The 24885-nt window shown below is 46.5% G+C and overlaps 1 protein-coding gene and 1 long non-coding RNA gene across 8 annotated transcripts in view; one reads left to right on the top strand and one right to left on the bottom strand.

Annotated features, from left to right (window-relative positions):
• Window positions 1-13413, bottom strand: part of ADAMTS9 (ADAM metallopeptidase with thrombospondin type 1 motif 9) — a 158990-nt gene extending 145577 nt beyond the window's left edge. For all 3 annotated transcript variants that reach the window (XM_081285542.1, XM_081285543.1, XM_081285541.1), the window contains exons 1-3: window positions 12775-13413; window positions 11803-12203; window positions 6918-7080 (exon numbers count right to left, since the gene is read on the bottom strand). In XM_081285542.1, coding sequence (XP_081141668.1) covers window positions 6918-7080; window positions 11803-12203; window positions 12775-12889 — 679 coding nt within the window. In that variant the 5' untranslated portion in view covers window positions 12890-13413. The remainder of the gene's footprint in view (window positions 1-6917; window positions 7081-11802; window positions 12204-12774) is intronic.
• Window positions 10063-24885, top strand: part of LOC308644430 — a 248779-nt gene continuing 233956 nt past the window's right edge. For all 5 annotated transcript variants that reach the window (XR_014021001.1, XR_014021002.1, XR_014021003.1 and 2 more), the window contains exon 1: window positions 10063-10559. This is a non-coding gene — a long non-coding RNA (uncharacterized lncRNA). The remainder of the gene's footprint in view (window positions 10560-24885) is intronic.

Below are 24885 nucleotides of genomic sequence, written 5' to 3' on the forward strand. Positions count from 1 at the left end.
GGAGGCCCTAAGCAATTGTTTTAAAAATGACTGGGGATATGGCTCAGTAGTAAAGTACCACTGGGTTCAATCCCTCCTACCCCAAAAAATAAACAACTAGATAACTAAATAAAATGGTACTAAAAAAAAAAATAAATATTTCAGAAAATAAAAGAAGGCAAATGTGAAAATATCTTAGTCATTGTTAAATGTAGATGACGTGTTTAGGGTGATTCATTTAACTCTGGCCTCTACTTTGCTTGTGCAAAGAAGACATTCATAATCAAATGTTTTCATAAAAACAAGATGAAAGAAAAAGTTACACTAATAAATGAGAACAAATGAAAGGAGAAATTGTTCCTATATTACAAGTTTCTGTTTCATTATCCTTGAATTATAGCTTTTGGAAAATGGTACAGTTATTACAAATGTTTGTTAAAGAAAAATAGGAAAGCAATGTTTTTATATAAATGCTGTACAGATCAAGCTGAGGAAATTAAACTTGAGAATTTAGTTGCTTAAAAAAATGTGTTATAATAACTTAGGATGGGTTCCAGAGGTCACTGCTTATATTGTTATGTTATATTAGACATAAAGTTATAGAAGAATATTTTTTAAAATTATAAAATTTCAAAAATTATAAAATTAAAAAAAAATCATAAAACACTGATACGGGTGAAACAGGGGTAAATGAACAAGAAACACCAAACGGATCCAACTATCACTTAAACTTCAGGCTCAGTTCTGGGTCGCCACATCCACTGTTTCCTGGTTTCCACGATGAGGTCAAGTTCAGTTTCTCATCTGGGAATAACCTGAGCATTCTCTGCCTTGGGAGTGGCTTCTGGAGTAGGGCAGGGATCCCTGAGGACTTCCTTCATAGGGTGTAAAGCCTGAGGCAAAGGACCTGGGGCTGCAGAAATTGGGTACCAACAGGGAAGCAGCAGGGCTCCCCCTGGGACTGCCACTGCCACAGAGTCATTTACATAACCCCTCCCCCTTGCCTCATGGGGCTCCTGAGTTCTGTCTCTCACTCCATCAGGGCCCAACTGGCCAGGCAGCTAATCTAATCAGCTAATCTATGCTAAATTATTAATGGGATCCAGGAGGTTAATGGGTAACCTCTAGACACTCCAACAGGGGCCTGCGGGAGACACTAAGAGGCATTAGAGTCTTGGTGGGAATTTCAAGTACCAGCAACCCTCCGCAAGCCAAATCAAATTCCAGGCAGGCACTTAAAAAGTCCTGCCAGCAGAAGGAACTCAGGTGAATGCAATCAGAGCCAGAAAGGGACAGGCCAGAAAAATCCTCTAACAATGGTGTATGTATGAGATGGGTGACCTTGGATGAGTCAACAGTAAGGACCTCTCTGAGTCTCAGTTTCCCCATCTGCAAAATGGAGCTAAGGGAAGAATTAGGGCATCTACAGCTCAGAAAGCTCTTGGAATAGGGCCGGCTACATGATACCTGCTCAATGAAAGTTGGCCATCCATAGGTCATTTAGGGATGGGAAGCTAGATGGGAAGTCCAAGAAGATGCTCTGAAAACTGAAGTTGGAAAGAGTTGTCCAGCAACTCGGGAGGCTGAGGCAGGAGGACTGTGAGTTCAAAGCCAGCTTCATCAAAAGCAAGGCCCTAAGCAACTCAGTGAGTCCCTGTCTCTAAATAAAATACAAAAAAGGGTTGGGGATGGGGCTCAGTGGTTAAGCACCCCTGGGTTCAATATCCAGTACCAAAAAAAAAAAAAAAAAAAAGTAAAAAGTAAAAAGTAAAGATTGCTTATGTTCTTGGCAACAAGAAATAATCACTGTTAATATTTTTATGCCTTTGCTTGCAGGTGCACATATACATATCCTAATTTTAGGGGGTGATACTGGTGAGTAAAACCCAGGGTGTTTTACTGAGCCACATCCCAGCCCTTAGAGACAGAGTCTTGCTGAGTTCCTTAGGACCTTACTAAGTGGCTGAGATGACCCTGAACGTGTGATCCTCCTGCCTCAGCCTCCCAAGCCACTGAAATTACAGGTGTGTGCCACCACACCTGGTAAATCTTAACATTCTTAAAAAGTGACATATCATACATACTAGTTCATCACCTGCTTGTTCACTTAACGTGTACATCCATGTTTGTTAACAAATCTATGCCATCATTTTTCATGGCTGCAGAGAATCCATCATCTGCCCACACTATAATTTATTGATCTATGCCTCTACTCAGGGGTACCGAGGTTGTTTCTATTCTCTTGCTATAAAAGTGTGGTATTGGCACAATGGAATATTTTGCTTAGCTATGAGAATATAAAATTATGGCATTTGCCTGTAAATGGATGGAACTGGAGACTATCTGCTAAGTGAAATAAGTCAATCCCCAAAAAACCAAAGGCTGAGTGTTCTCTCTGATATGTGGATACTAACACACAATAAGGGAGGAAGGATGGAAGAATAGAAGTATTTTGGATGACACAAAGGGGAATGAAGGGAAGAGAGGGGGATGGGAACAGGAAAGACAGTGGAGTGAATGGGACAGAACTTTCCTATGTTCATATATGGACACATGACCCCTGAAACTCCACATCATGTACAACCACAAGAATGGGAAGCTATGTCCATGTATATGGGATAGGTCAAGACACACCCTACTGCCATGTATAGCTAAAAAGAACAAATAAAAAATTATAAAAAAGAAGGAGCCTGGTACTGGGCATCATTCATAACTTCTCGGACATAACTGTCCAATGCTGTCTTAGAAACAGCACTGGCAGGCCAAGGGGCACATCCCACAAGACACAAAGAGAGCTGGCGTTGCTGAGATGGGAAGATGCAAGAGGAATTTTAGTAACAGGAAAACACTGTCCCACAAGCCCAAGCCAACAGGGGGACCTTCCTCGGGCTGCCTCCCTCTCCCACACCTACCAGGGAGCCCCTGAGGGTCACTAACTAGAACAACTCCTAAACCACCTGGGGAAAGTTCAGGGTCAGAGACAGAACTGGGGATTTCACCTGGAGGCCAGCTGTGAATCAACAGCAGGAAGGGGCTTACCAAAGCCACCTCCTCTCCCCAGGGCTCCCACCAGCCTGTCACTGGTCCCCTTCAGCCTGGGGCGGGCAGGCTGGCAAGCTCATTGGACCTGACAAAGACCCACTGTGGAGGGACACTGCAGTCACAGGGGCCTGGTATAGCAAACTGAGCCCTCGCCCCTCATGCTGGACCCAAGGAACTTATCAACAGGATGCAAAGACAAATAAATACGGTCACGCTCAAGTGGCCCAAGGTACACAGAGACATAACCCATGATATCAAAGATGATCTGGAAAGGGAGCCACTGGGCCAAGAGACACTTTCGCTTTCGAGAAATAAAATGTCAACAAGCAGCGCTGGGTACAGAGGAAACAAGCAGACGGAAATCACTCTCAACCCTGCCACCAGCAAGTCCCTTAAACCTTTTCTGACCTGGTCCCACCAACCTGTAATCTGGGTTAGGCCAGAGGCCTTGCCTGGCTCAGATCCCCGGAATCCAGCAACTCCAGGGTGACACCTAGCTTAGCAGAGGACTCAGGGGCACCGGTCCCAAGACTTGGGCCAGAGACAGTTCTGTCACATGGTCCCTAGGTAAGATCACTGCTGGAAATGAGAGGGACCCCACAGCGGAGCCTCAGTTTCCTACACTGTCTACAACTAGAGAATTGGATTAAATCTGACTGCTAAGATTTCCCCCATCGCAAATACTGTATTATCCTACAAGATAAAGAAGGCATCAACATGCAAGGTCAAGTCCAGCAGGAGACAGATCACCAGAGACACGCCCACTGAGCTCTAGTCTGAATCTCTTGGAAGACGCAGGAAAGCCACTGATTCTAGTTCCATCCCATTTTCCTGCAAGATACGTTTGTTTCTAAAGAATCTGCATTTGTGTCCCTGCTCCTGGGTGGGAGGACACATAGCTGAAGCTGCATGACTGGCCTTGGGAGGTGGCCCTTGTCCTCTCTGGCAAGAGGGACCACGCCCACCCCCAATCTCCGTTCACTCCCTAGACGAGGGCTACCTGGTGTCGGAGATTTCCATGACCTGCCTAGCGGTCCCTCTAATGGTGCTTGTGGATTGTGCCACAGTTCAAAGTGCCTTCCACCTGTTCTGAGCCTCTGTTCTGAGCCGCCTGCATCTAAATTCAAAGAAGGGGTGCAGAAGCAGCTGGAAGAGAGAAACCAGAGTGGCAGAGTCCCGCAGCGATCTTTGGAAAGGCCAGTGGAAACTGCTGGGCTCCTGATCCATCTCAGGGGGTGAAGGAAGGGCACACCATATTGGTCACTGGCAAGGAAACCGAACAGCAGCATCAGGGCTGAGAGGTGGCTCAGTGGCAGGGCGCTTGCCTAGCACGGGGGAGGCACTGGGGTTGTTCTCAATGCCACATAAAAATAAATATATAAAATAAGGGGATTGTGCCCATCTACAACTGAAAACTTTTTTAAAATATATTTTTTAAAATCAGCTTTTGTGACTTGGAAGGCGTTACATACAGCCCAGATGTCAGTAATGATTACAACACAAACAAGCTTTTGTGGAAAAAATAAGGTGACTTCCATTGGTAGTTCTCAATCTTTACTTTTTTGTTTTGGTACTGGGGATTGAACTTAGGGCCACTTGATCACTGAGCCCCACCCCCAGCCCTATTTTGTGTTTTATTTAGAGACAGGGTCTCACTGAGTTGCTTAGGGCCTCTGCTTTTGCAGAGGCTGGCTTTGAACTCGAAATCCTCCTGCTTCAGGCTTCCGAGTTGCTGGGATTACAGGCGTGAGACACTGAGCCTGGCTCAATATTTACTCCTAAGATTCCTTCTTCTTAGTGTTTTTAACACGACTTGACAATGACTTGTCCTCTCAGGAAATCAAATGTCCACTAACTTGGATAATTGGTTTAGAAAAATGAACCTTGGGTATTTCTTGGAATGTCAGCACTGAGACGTTCTCTCCCCAACCAAATTCCCTTTTCCACCAGTCACCTACACAGACAGAATGGCTCTTGGAGTAAGAAGATCGTGAAACTCTTACTGAGGACTAGGTGTAAGATCTTGGCGAGGGTACTTCATTGCTCTAAGCCTCAGCTTCTTTCCCAGATACAACTGAAATCAGAATGGCACCTATCTCATAAATTTGTGATAAAGAAGAATGAAACAGCCCGGGTGCAGTGGCCCACGCCTGTAGTGCCAACAGCTTGGGAGGCTGAGGCAGGAGGATCAGGAGTTCAAAGCCAGCCTCAGCAACTTAGCCAGGCCCTGAGCAACTCAGTGAGACCCTGTCTCTAAATAAAATATGCAAAGGGCTGGGGATGAGGCTCAGTGGTTGAGTGCCCCTGGGTTCAAATCCTGGTACCAAAAAAAAAAAAAAAGATGAATGAAACAGTATAAATAGTATACTTGCAGTGCCAATAGTAATTTTTTAAAATGTTGGTTTGTAGCCACTTTTGGGCAGAATACATAATGTTCCAAAAGTTAATCAGTGAGAATATTATTTCAGTGTCTTTTGAACATGTTATGAAGAAAGAAGAAGAAGAAACACATGTTTTCTATCACATGCTATACATCTTGATGCTACACAAGCTCCCGGGCCTACTGTCTATGGGTATGTCCACCCAATCCCAGCTCATCTTGAGCAAGACAGAGGACTTCAGTGACATTCATCCAGGCTTGGAGGTCAGAACACAGAGCTGAATACAGTGAAGCCACGAGACCTAGGATGCCGCCCTCTTAGTCATTGGTTGATGCTCTTTAATTAAAGGGTTCACTTTAGAAATAGCACTTCCAAGAGGGAAGAGGACACCAGATACTATCACCAGGGGATGACCTGATCCACACACAAGATGAAGCAAGCAATCATGTGAGAAGCATTTGAAGAACTCCCTATTGGTCTGGAAGGTTTTGTTGTTTGCACATACTATGAAGACCCTGAAGAGCTGGTTAATTTGTTGATGTAATTTGTTTTTGTTTTGTTTTGTTTTTATACCAGGGATTGAACCCAGGGGCACTCAACCACTGAGCCACATCTCCAGCTCCTTTTTATGTTTCATTTTGAAACATAAAAATGTTACTTAGAATCTCACTAAGTTGCAGAGGCTGGCTTTGAACTCACGATCCTCCTGCCTCACCTCCCGAGCTGCTGGGATTACAGGAGTGGACCCCTGAGCCCACCCACTTGAGGGATGATTTTAATGATAAGCTATCATTAAGTAGAAAGCAACCAGGCTCAGGAGACAATGGTGGGTTGCCGTAGGACTGTTGATGGAGGAACAGGGATCAGCATCAGCTTTCCAAGATATCTGCAATGACAGATCCCTGATAGTGGCCAAACAGATCAGTAAGCAGCCTGTGACAATCTGGTCAGAATGAAAAGAGATCTAGTAGTGGGTACAGGCCCACTCCTTTATTTCCTGAAACCACAGGACATTAGCAAAAGTGAAGTTGGTAGGAAAATTTCAGATAAAACAGAAGATTTTGCAAATTCCATTTGTAAGGCAATTCTTGTAACCCTACACAGGAAGAAGCCCAGAAAAACAAAGTCACTAGAACACACCAAGAAAATACAAGCAATTGCTGATGGGGTATATCACTGTCACAGCTTCAAAAAACTACTAAAGCTGAGCCCTAAAAATTAGCAACTTGCAACAGAAGATGCAGCTCTGCACACACAGGAATTGGAATCACCACTTCATGCGTTTGAATCCTCACTTTGCCAAGTTTCAGCTGTGCAACCTTTGAAACATCACTAAACCTCTCTGAAGTTTCCATATCTATATGGAGCCGAGGGTATACCTACCTCACTGGAGGACTGAACAAAAGACAATGATACAGCGTGCCTTGCAAACTGCAAAAGAGCTACATCCCTGAAGTCTGGCTAATGAACCCATCTCACAGAGTTGGCATCTCCGCTTAAACAAGAAGCAAATACCTGAGGTGTCACACGTATGACTTCCTGGAGAGGGCTCCCTCTGGGGACTGCTACGCCTATAAATAATGTGGGGCTTGTTTTGTTCCTCTTCATCGTCTTGTTTGTCCACGGACAATAGCGGTTCAATAAAATAATCCCCATCATGGAACCGAAATGTGCCCAGCTGCAAATGAAGAGAGAAGTTGATTTAGCAGAATTTAGCCAATGGAAGGGAAAACAAAACAAAATAAACAATCCCAAGAAGAAACAGGCTCATTCTATTCAACCCCTTTCCTTTGTGGGCAGCTCTGCCCATAGAGGAATTGGAGTCCCTGTTTACAGTGAAAATACTGAAGCATGTGTGTGGAATATTTTCACCCTCTGCCATCTTGGTACCTTCTTTTCAGGGATTGAACCCAGAGGTGCTTAACCACTGAGCCACATCCCCAGCTCTTTTTTTATATTTTATTTAAGGCCTCACTAAGTTGCTGAGGCTGGCTTTGAACTCATGATCCTCCTGCCTCAGCCTCCCGAGCTTCTGGGATGACAGGTATGTGCCACCACACGGGGCAAGTGAGTTTCTTAACTGCACTGAGATGGAGCATTGTGCAGATTAAATGAGAGAATGCAAATAAAGTGCCTGACACCTTAGAAGGGCTTAGAACTCATTAGTGGTTTCTGGTATGGCAGGATCCACCAGGGCTCCTACCAACCATGCCAAGCATCTTGAGAAAGGCCACTCTTTCTACTCCTAACAAGTTTTGCCAACCATCCATGATACCTCAAGCTCCCACCACCCAAATCAGACAATACTCCAACCATACTCCATGTCGTGCCAGTGGGCGGTGTCTAAGAGAAGAAATCAAACTCTTTTTCGGCTGTCCTGTTTCCCACACCAGAAAATAATAAGCAGGCTTCTGCCCTTCCTGGGCACAAGAGAAATGACTGTCCCCAAAGGCCAGCATCTGCCACATGCAGAGCTTGTTAGAAATGCAAATGATTATACACCAACCCAAACCTGATCCACTGCATCAGAATCTCTGGGGCGGGCCCCAGGAATCAGATTTTAATGAGCCCCCAGGGTATTCTTAAAAAAATGATAACAGGTGAGAAGCACCAGGCCCCAAACCAGGAAATATCAAAATTGCCCTGGAAGTTCTGTTTTTTGATACTGGGAATTGAACCCAGGGGTGCTTAACCACTGAGCCCCATCCCCAGCCCTATTTGGTATTGTATTTAGAGACAGGGTCTCACTGAGTTGCTGAGGTTGGCCTCATTCTTCTGAGCCACTGGGATGACAAGTGTGGGCCACTGCACCTGGCCAGAATTTGTATTCTTAAGATAGTTTTCCACATGATTCAGGAGGACTTGTTTAAGGAGGAAACAGCTCTACTGTCATCGAAGAGACAGAGTGGCTGATTACCAGAGAAGGCTTTTCAACACATTTCCTTTCACCCAGGGACCTATCTCTGAAATTAACATATAACTTCAGGGCTCTCTGAGCACAAATCAGGTAGATCCACCAAATACGAGAAATCTACCAGAGACAAGAATACTGAAGAAAAGCCTGGGAATCCACGTGGAGAAGTTGGGCCACCTGCGGTTGGTCAATGGCGAAACCACGGCACAGTAAGGGAGTGATCTGTTCAGAGTTCCCCTCCAATGGTGAAGAAGCAGCCGGACAAGTCGAGAACTGAGGATTCCAACTAAAATAGGTGCCTTTTCTATAAAAAATCCTGAAGTTCCCGTAAGAGTGCAGATGGAGTCTCTGACTCATGGTTCACAGCACAGAGCAGAAAGACCAGAGTGGGTCCCAACTGCCACTGACCAGCTGGGAGGCCTCGGGGAAGACTCCAGGTCAAAGCCTCAGTGTCCTTACCAGTAAAATGGGTTTTTGGAGCACTGTCCTCAGGAGGCTCTGGGTAAAGCAATGCATACAGTAAAGTGCTTATTATGGTGCCAGGACAATAATAATATGGCACCAAAACTGATTTTGCCATTGGTTCACAAATAGCTGCTGGGCCAGAGTTACCTTTTCTTGGCTAAGGGGGTCCTTTTTCAAATGTACATATTAAGTACACACAGGATTGAAGGATCCAATGCCAGAGAAGAATTGATGGTGACCTGGCTACTAAGGATGAAGGAACAGAATCTGTGCACATGGGAACTTCAATGCAGGAAAGAATGCAGCAAGCATCACAACAGAGAGACAGCAGAGTGGACTGGAGAGATGCTATCTGTCTGCAGGGCTATGGGAAGGTCTCCCTGGGAAGAGGATGTACTTGACGCTTTAAGAAGAGTGTGTTTTGGGCATGGGAAGCTGTATGAAGTGATTCAGAGGGAATAAAGCAGATTGCCTGAAATATAGGATTTCAGGAGAAAAACTTGAGTGTGAGATGGCTGTGGTGTGAGGGAATGTCATGTAAAAGGTCTTAACTGCTCAATGAAGGAGTCTAGGGTTGTTCACTAGACCATGGGGGGTTATGTAAAGTACCTGGGCAGAGTGGTGATGAGTGCTTGTTCTCAGTCATCATTCATCTGATGGTGGTGTGTATGGGAGGGGCAGGGATTTTGAGAAAAGACTGGAAGACAAGAGCCTATGGAAGTTTGTCTTAGACAACAGTCCTAATGAGAGACTGGGATGGGGGAAGGGGGAATCGGGGGAGGGGGGAGAGAAGGAAAATAGAAGAGAGGTAGGGATGTTCAGAAGTAAGCAAAACACCTGAGCTGGAACTCTGGGGAACGGATAACTGACATGCAGGTGGCCCCGCCCACTCCAAGGAGTGGAAGACTTCCTGGACAAAACATCTGGAACATCCTAATTCCAAGGCTCCAAAAAAACGGTAAGGAGAAATCTCAGGAGGAAATAAAAATTGCAGAAGGAACACAAAGGGGCAGGGCGCTGGAACTAGATTAAGGCTTGAGGTACAGTGAGCACCTATCTTTAAGATCCATGCAGACTCTTTTCCCCAAACGAGGCAGATGACAAATCAAACGCAATATGAATATGATGGCCATTGCCCAGGGAGTGGCTTCGGTTCTCAGTTCCCCCCCAAAGACCACGTGTTACCACCTAAAACTACCAATGGAAATGAAGGTTCTGCGCAGCAAAACATTCAAACCAGTGCTGGGGCCACCGGGCTTCAGCGGGGGGCGGAGGCGGGGAGAGAGGAGGAGTGAGGAGTGTTTACAAACTTGACGTGCACACGCAGCTCGAGTCGCAGGGACCAGGGATTGGAGGGTACTACCTTGAAACCCTGGGGCGCTGAGGCTTGCTCGGTCAGACGCCGGACTTCGCGCCCACCTAAGCCATCACCTGCTAAAGACCCAAGGGATCCCACCGTTCAGGCCCTAGGTCTCGGGGCAGCGATGACTCACTCACCGCAGCACCCCTCCCCCGCTGCCCAGCCACACTGCGGTCTCCGCCTACCCCCAATCTCCACGACGCGCTTCGGACGCAGAGATCCCCAGCGTTTAGCTGGGGTGAGCAGGGGTTCAGCCCCTTCCCCACATCACAGCGGGCTAGACCTCCTCCCTCCCCGTCTTCAAGCTGGCTTACCCCTCCCTCGAGAGCCTTCCCTCGTGAGGAGGAGGATGCGACGTCCAGATCTGGAGCTTAAGACCCAAGACCGCAGCGCGCAACGGGGCTGCCGAGCGCCCTGGGTGAGTACTTAAGCCCCCACTTAGAAAAGATGGTGGGGGGAGTATGGGTGCTCTGGGTGAGAGTAGACACATCATAGACGCAAGGTTTAATACCCAAAGGAGCGTACGACGCCACGCCGTGAGCTAGGCGAGCCTGCCCGGGAAAGTTTCTGCGTCATACGCGCGTGGCAGAAACGCACGTCGCTTGGGAAAGTCAAGGATCATTCTGGCTGGGGCCAGAAGCGTACATCGGGTCCTCGGATGTTGTGGGAAGAGGGAGAGGATGCCCTATAGACCTAGTGGAGGGTAATGGGCTGGGGGTTGGGGGTCGGAAAGCAGGGGGGCCGGGTACAAACTTGGATCCCCTGCCAAGTGCGTATCTGGCAGCTCCGGGAGGTGGTAGCCCCGTCCAGTCTCCCTAGGGAAACCTGCCCCGAGGATCCCTTCTGCCTACACTCCCAGGGAACCACCACGGGTTCCAGAAGAACCAAAATCACGTCCGGGCAGTCTCTCTAAGCTCTGTCCCAATAATTCCTGCATCTTGGGCCACCCCGCCAGCAGGGTGCAGAGTCGGACTGCGCTGCACCCCCACTCACGGCTTCCACCCTAAATCGCAAAGTTGGAAGCAGGCTCCGCCCTCTCCCCGCCCTCAGAGCCTTTGGCCCGCCCTTCCGTTCCTGGGGCGCGACCTGCTCCCTGTCATTACGGTTCAGTTTTAGGATTCTTTGCGCTTGATAAAAGGTCCCGGGAGAAGGCGGAGAATCCAGATTACTCGCCTCAGTCCCCCAAACACTGAGAAGGAATTCCCAGTACCCCTGGCTGGGAATTGTCAATCCACAATCCCGACCCAGGATGCGCCAATGAGGAGTCGGGTCCGCCCTGCGCTCAGCTGCTCCGCTCGCGGGCAGCCAAGTTGGTTGCAACAAACCACAACTCCAGCAACTTTCTCCGAGTTTGGAAACCGACTTTCAGGCCGCCTTGCAGCGTTGGGCAACGCACAGCTGAGCCGACTCTGGCCCCTAGAAAGCCCCCTAAACATCCACCAGCCTCTCGGGGCGGGTGCGTGCGATCCTTGGGTGTGTACGTGCACGCAAAGCGAGCAGCCCCCAGCCCCAGGGACCCAGACGAGTTTCTGGCTGATACTGAAGGCCAGAGTGGAGACTCGGCGCAGGGAGCGTCTGTCTCCGGGCCTGGAGAGCAATTAAGTCTTAAAGAAGCAGGCGACGAGGCGGGAGGGCAGGGCAGGGGGCACGCGCCCACTTACCATTCCCGAGCAGAGACTGATGACGGCCGCGTGCTCGGGCTTGGTATTGACATGGCCTTTGTAGAAACAGTGCTTGAGTTCTGCTTCCTCTTCGAAATAAAACTTGGTCTGGTTCACCCCGGGCGCCCCGAGGAGGGTGACAGTGAACTGCGGAGCGATAAATCCGGCATGGGCGGTGAGATTAAATAGAAACTGCTGGCCGAAGGCGGAGAGGCGGTAATGCGCCTGGGAGGAGGTAGAGGAGGAAGAGGAGGAGGCGAAGGCAGGCCAGGGGTCAGAGGCAGAGTTAATGCTCCGTCGCCTTCTTTTGAAGTGCACGTTCGCTGGAAAGGGTTCTCCTAGAGCGTTCACTCGGACGGGAGAGGCGATTTCGTATTCGCTCAGGGTCTCTAATAATTTCACTGCAGAGAGAAACAGAGGTATATGAGCCAATAGTCCATTTCCCCGCAAGTTTTCATTTTAAAACGAAGATGGGGACTTTGTCCGGACTTATTTTCTAGACCATTTGACTCGACCGTTCACCCTTTATCATTGGGCAAATATTTGCTGAGCACCTACTATGTAACAGTAACAGTCAAGAGCAATGCTGGGCGCAGAGGATACAACCACTGGAAGTCAGACAATGAACGAGTCAAGAAACATAAGATAATTTCAGATCTTTGATGAATGCCTTGAATAAAATAAAACGTGCGCTATCTGGTGGCCCCAGTTACTTAGTAACTTTAATTTGAGGCGTGGGTTAGGGAAGGTGAAAGATCAGGCTAGAAGCAAGGGTGGGGAGGGGAACTAAATTAAAGTGTGTCCCTAACAATTGGCTGGGGGATGACCCAAAGAAGGAGAGGTTCCAAAGCGGGAGGTAATTCTTTCTAGGAAAAGGAGAGGTCTCCCCTGCGGGTTGCCCCCGCCCGGGAGTGAGTTCAGGGAGGCAGCGACCGGGCCAAAGGGGTTCCCAGGGGCCAGAGCCTCGTTTACCTTGCCTCGGGTGCAGCCTGTCCTTGCGCACGGCCGCAGCGGCGTCAGGGCTCCCCATCTCGGCCAGGTCCCGCACCAGGAGCGTTAGCAGTGTGGCCCAGGATACAAACTGCATGGTGCTCCCCACCCCTCCCCCCTGCCCCCACCCCCTCCCTCCTGCCCGCCTAGGCTGCGGCGGCGACGCAAGGCAGCAGCCGTGGAGAGCGCGCGGAGCCCGGCGCGGCAGCCAACTTTTGACTTTAGGAGTCGCTGAGGTCGTGCGGTGAGGGTCCCGTCTGCGCTCGGCTGAGCAACGCTGCCGCCTGCCGAGAGCTGAGCCGCTCGGGCCGCAGGAGGAGCCGGAGGAGCAGGAGAAGGAGGAGGAGGACTGGGGCTCCGCTGCTCGGCCGCATAATGTCCAGCGAGCGGGCGCGGAACGTGCGCTCCAAGGCGCTGGGCGCCCTGTGCTGGCGCGGATAGCCGAGCGGCTTCTTGAATGGGGGCCGGGGGCGGGGGCCGGGTCCTCCGCCGCTCAAATACCCCCGTGCACGCCTCTAGGAGGAGCAGAGGGGAGGAGGAAGCCAGGCGAGTGCGGCCCGCCTCCTTCCAGACCGTGTCCCCTCCTCGGCCCGTGCGCGACTCAGAGAGAGAGAGAGAGAGAGAGAGAGAGAGAGAGAGAGAGAGAGAGAGAGAGAGAGAGAGGGGGGGGGGAGGGGGAGGGAGGGAGGGAGGGAGGGGGAGGGAGGTGGGGGGAAGGAGGGAGGGAGGGAGGGAGGAGAGAGAGAGACCCCTCAGGCCACAACAGGCCGGGGCCAGAGGCGCCAGCCGCGCTTGGCCCGTCGATCGCGGTCAGCGCCACCTCCCTGAGATGGGTTTTCTGAGACTCCCTGCCCTGGGGAGAACAGAGAAAGTTCTCTCCCTTTCCAGACGCGCAGCACACCCCCCCCCCCGCCCCCCGGATCTCTTTCCTTCTCGTTACCTCCCGGTCCTCCTAGAGACTCTCGGGACTCAGACTCTCTCCGGTGCCCCCACCGCTGGCCTCTTTCTCCCCTTACCACTGCGCCCCTATTTGCCTTATTTCCCCCCTTTCCTTTCTCTCTCCTGTCCCGGTCTCTCTCCACCAGTCCTCTTTTTTTGGTGTTTCTTATAAGTGAAAGTAACCCAGCGTAGGGTGCCTTGGTGTCCTACGCCTGCTTACTCGCGCCGGGGTCTGGCACCTGAGCTCCTCTCTCAATTTAATTGCCCCAAGTAAATCGAGCCCTGTTTCCAACCCGCGGTCCCTGGAAAGTTTCGCAACATTTTGAAACTGCTTTCTCCCAACTTCTGCCCTTATCCCGAGAGGGTCTGTAGGTTCCTGTGGGTCCCCAGCCCAAAAAAGGTTAGGAACGGCTCCGGGCAGCGAAAAGGGGCGGGGACTTTGGCGCCCCTAACTACCCCGGGGTTTAGAGAGGGGAGGAGAGAGGGAGGGACGCAGTGAGAGGTTGTGGATCCCTAGGGGAAGTACCAGTAGCTAGAGGGATTTCTCATTCACTTCCGTTGGCTTTGGGCAGAGATGCTTGGAGCTGCTCACAGCAGACTCTTCCAGCTACAGCTCCCTGCGACTGAGGATGCATATTTGAAAGTCAGAACTTAGCCAGAGAGAGTGGGAATGGCGGGGGGAGGGGCAGGGAAGAGAAGAGAAAGAGAACTGTTTAATCCTGGGTGGTTCAAAAGCTCTCAGGGAGAGAGGATGTGCTGATTTCAAGAGAAAGGAAATGGCAATTTCAGTAAAAGATATGATATAAATAAATAGATGATACATAAATATATATTTAAAACATATATATATATATATATATATATATATATATATATATATATATGTTTGCCCAAGTGTCCTAGAACCAGGGTTTTCTGTTGTTTGGTAGTCTACCACTCAGGACTGAAAATACCAAAGATTTGGCACCAAAGAGCAATATGCTAGAAGCACTCACAATTCTACAAATATTCCTATGTGCATTTGTCCAGGTAGAGAGGAAAATGACTTGGCAAGATTGGAATTTCCTAAATAAGTTACTAATTCAAATCCGTTACTGTGGCCACGGTGTGGCTGTATTATTGGAATTTCATAATGGGTATATACTACATAAAGTTGGTAAAGTACCTGTCATGCACACAATCTGAGATTTTTAAAGATGGCGTTTTTTTCCCTTTCCACATTTCTTATCGGTATGTTATAGTTGTATAATGATGAGATTTGTTGTTAGGAATGCATCCAGTTTAACAATGTAATTGGGCTCTCCCCAGCCCTCCCCCAACCGTCCACACCTCCTAGCCCCTGGTCCCTCTCCTCTACTGATCTCCCTTTGATTTTCATGAGTTCCCCGCCTCCACCTCTTTTCCTTTTTCCTCTCTACCTTTCACATATGACCCTTGACCTTCTCAGTTGGGCTTATTTGGCTTAATATGATGGTCTTAAGTTCCATTCATTTTCCTGCCAATGACATAACTTCATTTTTCTTTATGACTGAATAAACTCGATTGTGTATATATACCACATTTTCTTCATCCATTCATCCGTTGATGGACAGACACCCAGGCTAATTCCATATTGTGAATTCTGCTGTTATAAACATGGTGTCCATGTGTCACTGTAGTATGATGACTTTAATTCCTTAGGATAAATGCCAGGGAGTGATACTGGTCCTAAGGTGGTTCCATGCCTACTCTTTTGAGGAACCGCCATACTGATTTCCAGAGTGGTGGTACTAATTGACAATCCCATCAACAGTGTAGAAGTGACTTAAAGGATTGGCAGTCTTGATTGTTTAAAACAATCTACAGAAGTGTACTTCCGATGTCATCTTTCTTTCATTATGTGATAAAATTCCTCAGGGCCTGGGACTTGCTAAGGGTTCAGCATGGAACAGAAAAAATATCAAGAAATCAATCTATGAGCTGATTCCAGTAAAAACTATGATAGTACTTTTACTCAAATTACTCAGAAATAGAGCACTTTTCAGTATTTTTCCATTAGATGATTTCCCTCTCTTTCAAGTCAAACCACTCCTGATGAAGAGAACCCAAGAGGGTATAAATTTTACATGTAGCAACCGATTTCTCTGTGTGAACCATCTCCTGTGCTTCTTTTCTAAAAATTTGCTTTATGAATGAACTTTGTCTACAGTTTGGGAAAATTGTTTCTGATACAACACAGTATTATCCACAAAAGCTGAAGGGGAAGGAGATATCAAGTATCTCCTGGAGACCACCCGAGGTGATAGAGACCCTGGACTTCTGCATTTCACCTCCTCCTTTCCTCGGTGGATTATTGCACCTCTGCATCTGTTTTGTTTTAGTACAAGGGATTGAACCCCAGAGCACTTGCTAAGAGTTCATCATGGAACAGAAAAATATCAATCTGTGAGCTGAACCACTGATGGGGTTCACCCACTGAACCCCATCCCCAGCCCTTTTTTATATTTTATTTAGAGACAGGGTCTTGCTGAGTTGTTTAGCTCCTCCCTAAGTTGCTGAGACTGGCTTTGAACTCAAGATCCTCCTGCCTCAGCCTCCCGAGCCACTGGGATAACAGGCATGTGCTACCATGCTTGGACTTTGGAGTCTTAGAAAGAGTCTTAGGAAGAGATGTTTGGAATGATGAAGATACTTGAGCTAATTCAGATCAAAACCTTTTGTCTGAGTAGTAATCTTTTATTGAGTCCTTATTGAGTACCAGCCCATGTGCTAATAAACACTGCTTAGTTTTTACAGCTGCTGTACAAGTCAAGCAATGTCAGTCAAATTTCGTTTCACAGGTGACGATAATGACGTCCCAAAAAAGTGAATTTGACCAGAATCCCTGCCTAGTGATAGTGAGGATTTAAATTCTGTTTCAGTGGTATGATCCCATTTCATAATTCTTAAAATAATGAATAAATTATTAATCAGAGTTTGCTAGATTTTAGGAGGGACTGGTTGGGGAGAGGGTAGCAAAAATTGTCCAGAGGATTGCCTCGATTTTCTCTTCTATGTATGATTTTTCTTTGACACTTAGACATGTTTGTCTAACGGTGAGGACTTGATGAGAATCATCCCGGATTTTCACTGGTGTTCCATGGTTTTTTTCCTTCAGCACCTAGGAGAGGTCTGACATAGTCGATGCTCGACAAATATTGACCAAATGTGGTCTCTCAACTTTGGTTCAACTGTGCTAACATGGCTTCTTTATTATGTATATTTTTAAAATCAGTTTGGAGTCTGGTTCTATAAAGAACTATACAGAATAATAGAGTCCAGGAAGGGAAAGTAGATTTTTCTTTTTCTTTTGGTATTGGGGATTGAACCCAGGGGCACTTAACCACGAGCCACATCCCCAGCCCTGTTTTGTATTTTATTTAGAGACAGGGTCTCACTGAGTTGCTTAGGGCTTCGCTAAATTGCGGAAGCTGACTTTGAACTCACGATCCTCCTGCCTCAGCCTCCCAAGCTGCTGGAATTACAGGCGTGCACCACCAAGCCAGGTGGGAAAGTGGATTTTGAAAATAAATTGACCCCTCACAAAAGTTTGTTCTCAAAGATGCAGAAATTTGTGGTTACTTGGAATTAACAAAGAGTTTTTAACCCATTTTTCCCCTCTCCTGGGGCTTTACCAGAATTGAATGTTTTTGTGGGTTAAAGTGGAAGTCGTCTTTGGCTGATTCTTCTTGAAAACTGGGCCCCAGAGGAGTGATAATCGACATCAGTCACTAGCCCGAGATAACTGGGGGATGGAAATGAAAGAGATGGCATCACAAATGACCCTGTTGGCTGAATACCCCTGAAGCAGCAGGAAGGGACCTGAAGTAAAGCCATCTATTTCCACAGAAAGGGAAAGCCACACCCAAATGATAGAGCAGAGTGGGCCAGTGAATGGCTTCCTGAGCAGTCAGCAGCAGGTGACTTCAGGGAAAACAGAGCAACGGACTGTGGAGAGTGAAGTCTCTCAGAGGAACTGAGGGTGGCTGAGCTCTGTGACCTTGGATATCACCCTCTCTGATCTAGTTTACTCACAGGATGGGAGTGGGGAGAAATGGTATCGTATTTGCTGGTCATGTGGGCAAATGGCCTTAGTGTACATTTTTTTGGTTTTTTTGGTACCAGTTTTGCTTCCAGGGATTGAACTCAGGGCACTTGAACACTGAGCCACATCCCCAGCCCTATTTTGTATTTGATTTAGAGACAGGGTCTCCCTGAGTTGCTTAGGGCCTCACTAAGTTGCTGAGGCTGGCTTTGAACTCCTGATCCTCCTGCCTCAGTCCCCGTCCCCAGCCACTGGGGTTACAGGCATGCACGGCTGCACCCAGCTATACTTTTTTTTTTTTTTTTAACAGTCTTCCTACTACTAACTTCCAGTGAAGCATAATGTTGAGAAAGTATTTGATTAATGGTGACAATAACATTAGATTCTCTTTTTTGAGTTCCTACTATGTGCTAATCATTGGGTTCTCTGAGCAATCCTGCCACTTGCTCTCATTTTACTTATGATGAAAATAAGACTTAGCAAAGTTAAATGACTTGCCAAACACCACAGAGCCAGAATGTGAAGAGTTGGGGTCCGCACAGGGATTGGTTCACCCCCAAAGTGTGTGATTCCATTATTTGGAGCAGCGTAAGGAACACAGAGCCTTTTACCTAATTGTTCTTGGTGGCTCAGCCCTTGCACTTGGCCTGGTAAATATGATCTATGAGAACATTCCTCTTTCTTCCAGTGCTAAATCCCAAGTTCTGAAGAGCTTCTCTGGAGCATGCTCAGAAAGTTGTTGCTCCAGTTGTTCATGACTGGCTCAGGGTGGATCTGGAAGGGATGCTCCGTGTTAAGCCTTATTTCTTGTTATTCCAGAACACTATCCTCAATTCTATTGCTCGGGCTTCAGAGCCCATATGTGAATCCCACAAATGTTTAATTTGAGACTTTATCCTTAGAGCCTCAAATCCTTGTGCCATCTTCTCTAACATCCCGTGAAATGAGATCTTTAGACCTGGGGTTCAACATTAGAATCAACAACAGAACTTGGAAATCCCGGACTTCTGGCTGAAATCCAGACCATGCTCACACTAAAGCCAAATTAGATGGAAACATAGTGTGTCCAAGTGCAGTGTCATGATTTTCCAACAGTTCAGTTAACCCAGCTATTTACGAGCAATAGGCTCTCATGGACTCTGGTAAGTCTCACCATATCTGAGGCCCACCAGAAGGCAAATGCCCGCCGAGCCCAGGACTTTTCCCACCTTGTTGGGTTAGCTGGTGGCATTTGTTAGACTTTAAGAAACATGAGAGCAATGGACGAGTCTGTCTTCTTTTTAATATTTATTTATCTATTTTGCAGTACTAGGCACTGAATCCAGGGTCTCGTACAGGCCAGGCAAGCGCTCTACCACTGAGCTACATCCTCAGCCCAACTTTATCTTCTGAGCTGATATATACCTGTTATAGTTTCGATTTAGATAAAAGCTCATGTATGATACAATGCAAGGCTTAGAGCCCCATCCCCAGCCCTATTTTATATTTTATTTAAAGATAGGGTCTCACTGAGTTGCTTAGGGCCTCACCGTTGCTAAGGCTAGCTTTGAACTAAAGATCCTCCTGCCTCAGACTCCCCATCCGCTGTGATTACAGGCGTGCACCACCCATGCCCAGCTCCTCTGCCACACTCTTCCGCCATGATGTTCTGCCTCACCTTGAGCCCTGAGGAATGGAGCCAGGTGTCTATGACCTGAGGCCTTTGGAACTGTGAGCACCAAAATAAACTTTTCTTTCTCTAGTTATTCCTATCAGATCTTTTGGTCACAGCAGCCCCCCTCCTCCCCCCCAAAAAAGACTAAAACAGTCCCTGTGGCACATGGTGGGTATTTACCAATATTTCTAAATGAGCTAACTATTGCCGCCAGTTTGGTTCTAGTTTTCAGAGGCAGTACTTCTTTCAATTTAGAGAAGTCCCTCTTCACACCCACGTACCTCATTTCTGTTTCTTACAGTGTCATTCCTCTTGGGGAGGCAAGTCCTGCTTTAATCAACATCACCAGGATTCCTTTTTTCCTGGAACCACACATTTCCAGAGCTCGGCTTTCTCTAGGGGCTGCTTGAGGGCCACGGTGATCAGGATCGTGGGAGCATCCTCACCTGCTCAGTACAGCGGGCAGGAGACCTCTTCCTGGGCAGGTTCCACATCCTTTGTGTGTCCTAGAAGGGGAGTCATAGTGGTTCCTGGCCTCCCAGATGCCGGGAAAATGACTAAAGTGGTGACAGCGTTGGCTTGGAGCCTGGTGTGGAGGAAGTGATCTCCGTGGTTGAAGTCAGCAGCCTCACTACCTACTAGTTAGGAAGGGTGGTCTCTTCCTTCCTCCAGGGCCTGCATGTCCTTGATTGCAAAATGCTTTCCATGCTTCTATTTGCTGTTGGCCCCTTCATCTTCTTAAAGATTAAAAAAAAAAATTGAAAACAGATATTACTCTCTCTTTCTTACCATCTGCTTAAATGAGCAATTCATATAAGTCCAATTTAGTAATTTTCAAGTAGGTTTTTGTTCCCAGCAGAATCTTTTTAAATAATTATAACATCATTTTCCTTTGTCCATAAAAAAAACAAACGTGTTTTTTTAGGGTAAGCACATTTCATACATGCAAATAAGTCATTCAAAAAAAAATCAAACACCTCTGCTCCATTGATGCCAAATAGGTTTTCTGCTTTAATAATATTGATTATAATGGTATTTCCAGGAACGATGGATAATACTGTATTTAATCCTCCTGCCAAACCAAGGAGATAGAGAATGCTGCTAGACCCCTTTTCTTCCTCCCTTTACTTGTTAGTTTTAGACAGACTAGCCCACCTTTTCACTGGAGGAAGTGAGGGTACAAAGGAGATATGTAACCTGGTCCAAGTTGCACTGCTAGGTGCTGAATGGAAGGTTCCAGGGCCTGTACTCATTTATGTTTTATTGGGCTTTACACAGGATAAACTGGGAAGCTTAAGGATGTAGTTTCCAAGAGTAGAAATCCAAATACACGTGGAATTTAGATATGGGGACGCTGGGATGGACTAGGCCAGAGGGGATGGTTCAGGGATGGGGTTCAGGTAGTTGGTCACTAATATGGGATTCTGGACTCAGGCCCACTGGGACTGAGGAGGAGAAGGTGTTTCTGGAAAGGCAGAGCACTCACCTGTGAGACTGGCCCTGGGAGCCTCATTCTCCAGTGGCTTCATTGCTGTACCAATTCTTGGGAACCTCCTTCCCTCGTCTCCAGATCAGCCCAGGGCCCTGTATTGTTTGGATGTGGTCCTCACTATATAAACACTTGTAAAAATGGCACAGGCTTTGAATTCTTTGGGATGAGCTAATTTGAGGGGCCCTCGACAAAGAAGCTTTTCAAAGACCTTTTCAAATCATTTTAGCTACTCTACTAGAAACTATGGGAAGGGGCTGAAGGCAGGGAAGAATAGTTTCATTTTCCAAACTAATGTACATAAATTTGAAATGTGCAAACATGGAGGTGTGTCCCATGTACCAACCTGACCTGGTAATGAGATTATGTGACATCAGACTAATGCTAGTTGGAAATGGTGTAGTCACCAAGCATGGCTTTTGTATTAACTGGCACCAATACAACAAAATAAGTTGTTTCCTGAAATGTAAGCCTAGCAATTAGCACCTTCTCCAGTCCCTATCAGATGTTGGCCAAATAATCAGTTTTGCATTGATTTTTATTCCCCACTGAAAACAGGTCTGACAGTCCATACTGATGGCATTCATGGCAGTGTAACAGGAATAAATTTCAGCTACCTGGGCTCTGTGTAACAGGGAGCTAGAAAAAAATAAGAACTTGCTGGTATAACTTCCTTTTAGATACCTTCAGCATGGCAGTAGAGGGTCTGAATTCCGATGACAGGAGGTAACACAAATTCATTTGGCTCATTGATTCTGAACATGAACCTGGTTCTTAGGAACTTTCTATTTGCTCTGATACCTCCTCCAACAACATGGAAGTTGAAGTAGAGAAGTGGCTCCTTCCCTGATCCAGACTTTCGGCCTTGTGTCCAAGAGCAGCACAGTCCTTAAAAACAGAAACGTGACAAATTTATGACTCTCTCCTCCCCCAGCACTAACATGGTAAAGAGGGAAGGGGACTTTCAAGGGACAGTAGGTGAATGAAATACTAGGCAAATGTTGAAACAGGGTCAGGAAGCCAGGTGTGGTGGTGCATGACTGTAATCCTAGCAGCTCGGGAGGCTGAGGCAGGAGGATCCCGCAGCATCAGCAACTTGGTGAGGCCCTAAGCAACTTAGTGAGACCCTGTCTCTAAATAAAATATAAAAAGGGCTGGGGATGGGGCTCAGTGGTTGAGTGCCCCTGAGTTCAATCGAAAGAAAGAAAGAAAGAAAGAAAGGAAGAAAGGAAGAAAGAGAGAGAGAGAGAGAGAGAGAGAGAGAGAGAGAGAGAGAGAGAGAGAGAGAAACCAGGTAAGGCCATATGTTTAGCACATAAACACATCCAAGATGTATTGTTCAGAGTCCAAGTCACAGAGCTGTTCCTCTAATTGGGCCCAACAGTAGTAAAATTGAAATAAAACAACAATAATGAATTCTCAGCCTGTGCTAGAATATGATGTGCATTTAAAAATGTCTAAAAAGATGGATATACATTCAACTGTGACCCCTGGTCCTCTCTGGGACTGGGAATTATGGAGATCTTTTCTTTCTACATTTTGACTTCCTCATTTCCATACTGTTACACCAAGAATAAATTAATTTTTAATGAGAAATATAATGTTTTTCTTTTTAAATAAAGAGACAATATATAAAGAAAATATAGAGTGGTATCATTACTCTTAGGGAAAAAAGTTCTCATAAATATGTATAACCTTACCTTTTTCTGTAACATTCAATATGCACTTCATTATTTGAAAATAACCTTATATATTTTGTGTACACGGGAACAAATGCTGAGAAGAGATTTATGATGGCCATGAGGCTTCTGGGGGAAGCTAGTGACTTAGAAATATAAGCATTTGACAGATGGTAATCAGGGATTTAAAGCATGAATGGGGAATAAAGCTACGTAACAGGAAAAATACACACACACACATACACTCACACACATACACACACACATATACACAAATATATGTATGTATTTAAGCTTTCCAAGCTCTGACTGTATAAACCAGAAAGATATTTGTGGATTCATTCACTAAATATGTTTATTGAACACCTTCTATGTACTTTGCAGGTGGCAGAGTGGGGAAGAGGTGGGGAAGAGGTACACAAAATCAGTAAGTCATAAATAGGTGTAGAATGATCCTACTGAGTATTGTAAAAGAGATTAAAAGGGAGTCAAGAAAAAGAAGGTAGTGTGTTTGAGAATCCAAAGAAGCCTTGGTCACTCCAATTCCAGAAATGAGAAGAGATAGTTTAGAACAGAATGAGTCTTCACCTTCATGGGAAGGAGTTTGCATTTCCTTCTAATCCAAGGAGAAGCCTCAGAAGTATTTTAGATAAGGGAACAGAAAAATGCTTTCTGTGGCTCAGACCTCTTGAGGCTTGGTCTCTGCTGCATTGTTGGGAGGTGCAGGTGGATCATGTGAGAGCTGCCCTCATGAGGGATTAGGGTGTTCCCATGAGAGTAAGATAGCTTCTAAGAGCAGGTTGTTATATACCCCCGTGGGGCTCCCTTGGTTTTCTGTACCTCTTTCCTTGCTGTGTGATCTCTTTTGCTTTTTGACCATGTTTGATGCCGCATGTGGCTCTCACCAGAAGCTGAACACATGAGGCTGCTACACTCTTGGGGCTTCCAGAACTGCAAAGTAAAGAACTCTTTTCTTTACTGATCACCCAGCCTCAGGTACTTGGTTATAGCTACATACAAGTGTCTAAGACAATGTTCCTTTTTGTGTTTAAAAAGATCTTTCTGGCTGCTGTATGGAGAATGGAGTTAACGGAATATTGCAATTGTCTGGATGAGAAATCTGTGTGTTTTTTTCCTTTTTTGTTCGGTATAAGGGTGCCCATATATGACATATGACATATGACAGGCCCCACTTTTTTGTATTTTTGTTTAGTGACAAGGTCTCTCTGTGTTGCTTAGGGCCTCGCTAAATTGCTGAGACTGGCTTTGAACTTGTGATTCTCCTGCCTCGACCTCTCCAGCAGTTGAGATTAGAGGCATGCGCCACCAGGCTTGGCTGAAATCAGTGTCTTGAAGTAAGGTGACACATAGGTGTTAGTGGCGCAGCCAAGAATCAGGCACATCCAAGTATCTATTCGAGGTAGAATCAACAGGACATGGTGAAGGATGTCATGGCAAGTAATGGGGACACACACCAAGGAGTCCTAAAATTACTATGCAGAAATTGCTCTTTCAAATATATAAATAGCAATTATCCAGAGAATATGAAAGAACAAAACCCCATAGAGAATGGCAAGAAAAATCACCTGGCACGGTGGCCCAGGCCTGTCATCCCAGCAGCTCGGGAAGCTGAGGCAGGAGGATTGCGAGTTCAAAGCCAGCCTCAATAACTCAGTGAGGCCCTAAGCAACTCAGTGAGACCCTGTCTCTAAAGAAAATATAAAAAAGGCTGGGTATGCAGCTCAGTGATAATGCATCCCTGGGTTCAATCACCAGGACCAAAAAGGAAGAAACAAAGGAACAGGAATGTGTGTGCCCTATATGAAGAACATTTCAAAACATTCAAGACCTCTCAGGAGATGTGAGTAAGACTATTGCAAAGGTGCCCCTCTCCCTAAGATGTCTATAAAATGATTAGATTCTCCATACAGTTTTTCCTGTTTATTTTTCTTTTGTTTGAGACAAATCAAAGTTTTATTTGAGAAAAGCCAAAAGATGTAGACAATGAAGAGAATCTAGAAAGTATGCCAGATGATAAAACAGAACAGAAATCCTTCATAATGAATTTGGGCCATACTGGGTTGTAAATGAACAGACAGGCCAACGGAAGAGAATATTAAAATCCAGAAAGAGATCTCACGGTGAGGACTTAGTTCTGACAGAGATGGTTTCTCAGTTAGACTAGGAGCACAGATCACTCAATTCTGGGTGCTGAGAGGAACTTGATAGTCACCTGTGAAAACGCAACTCGGCAACTCAGTGAGGCCCT

The sequence above is a fragment of the Spermophilus citellus genome (assembly GCF_964194105.1).
Source record: "Spermophilus citellus genome assembly, chromosome: 3".
NCBI classification, from domain to species: Eukaryota; Metazoa; Chordata; class Mammalia; order Rodentia; family Sciuridae; genus Spermophilus; species Spermophilus citellus.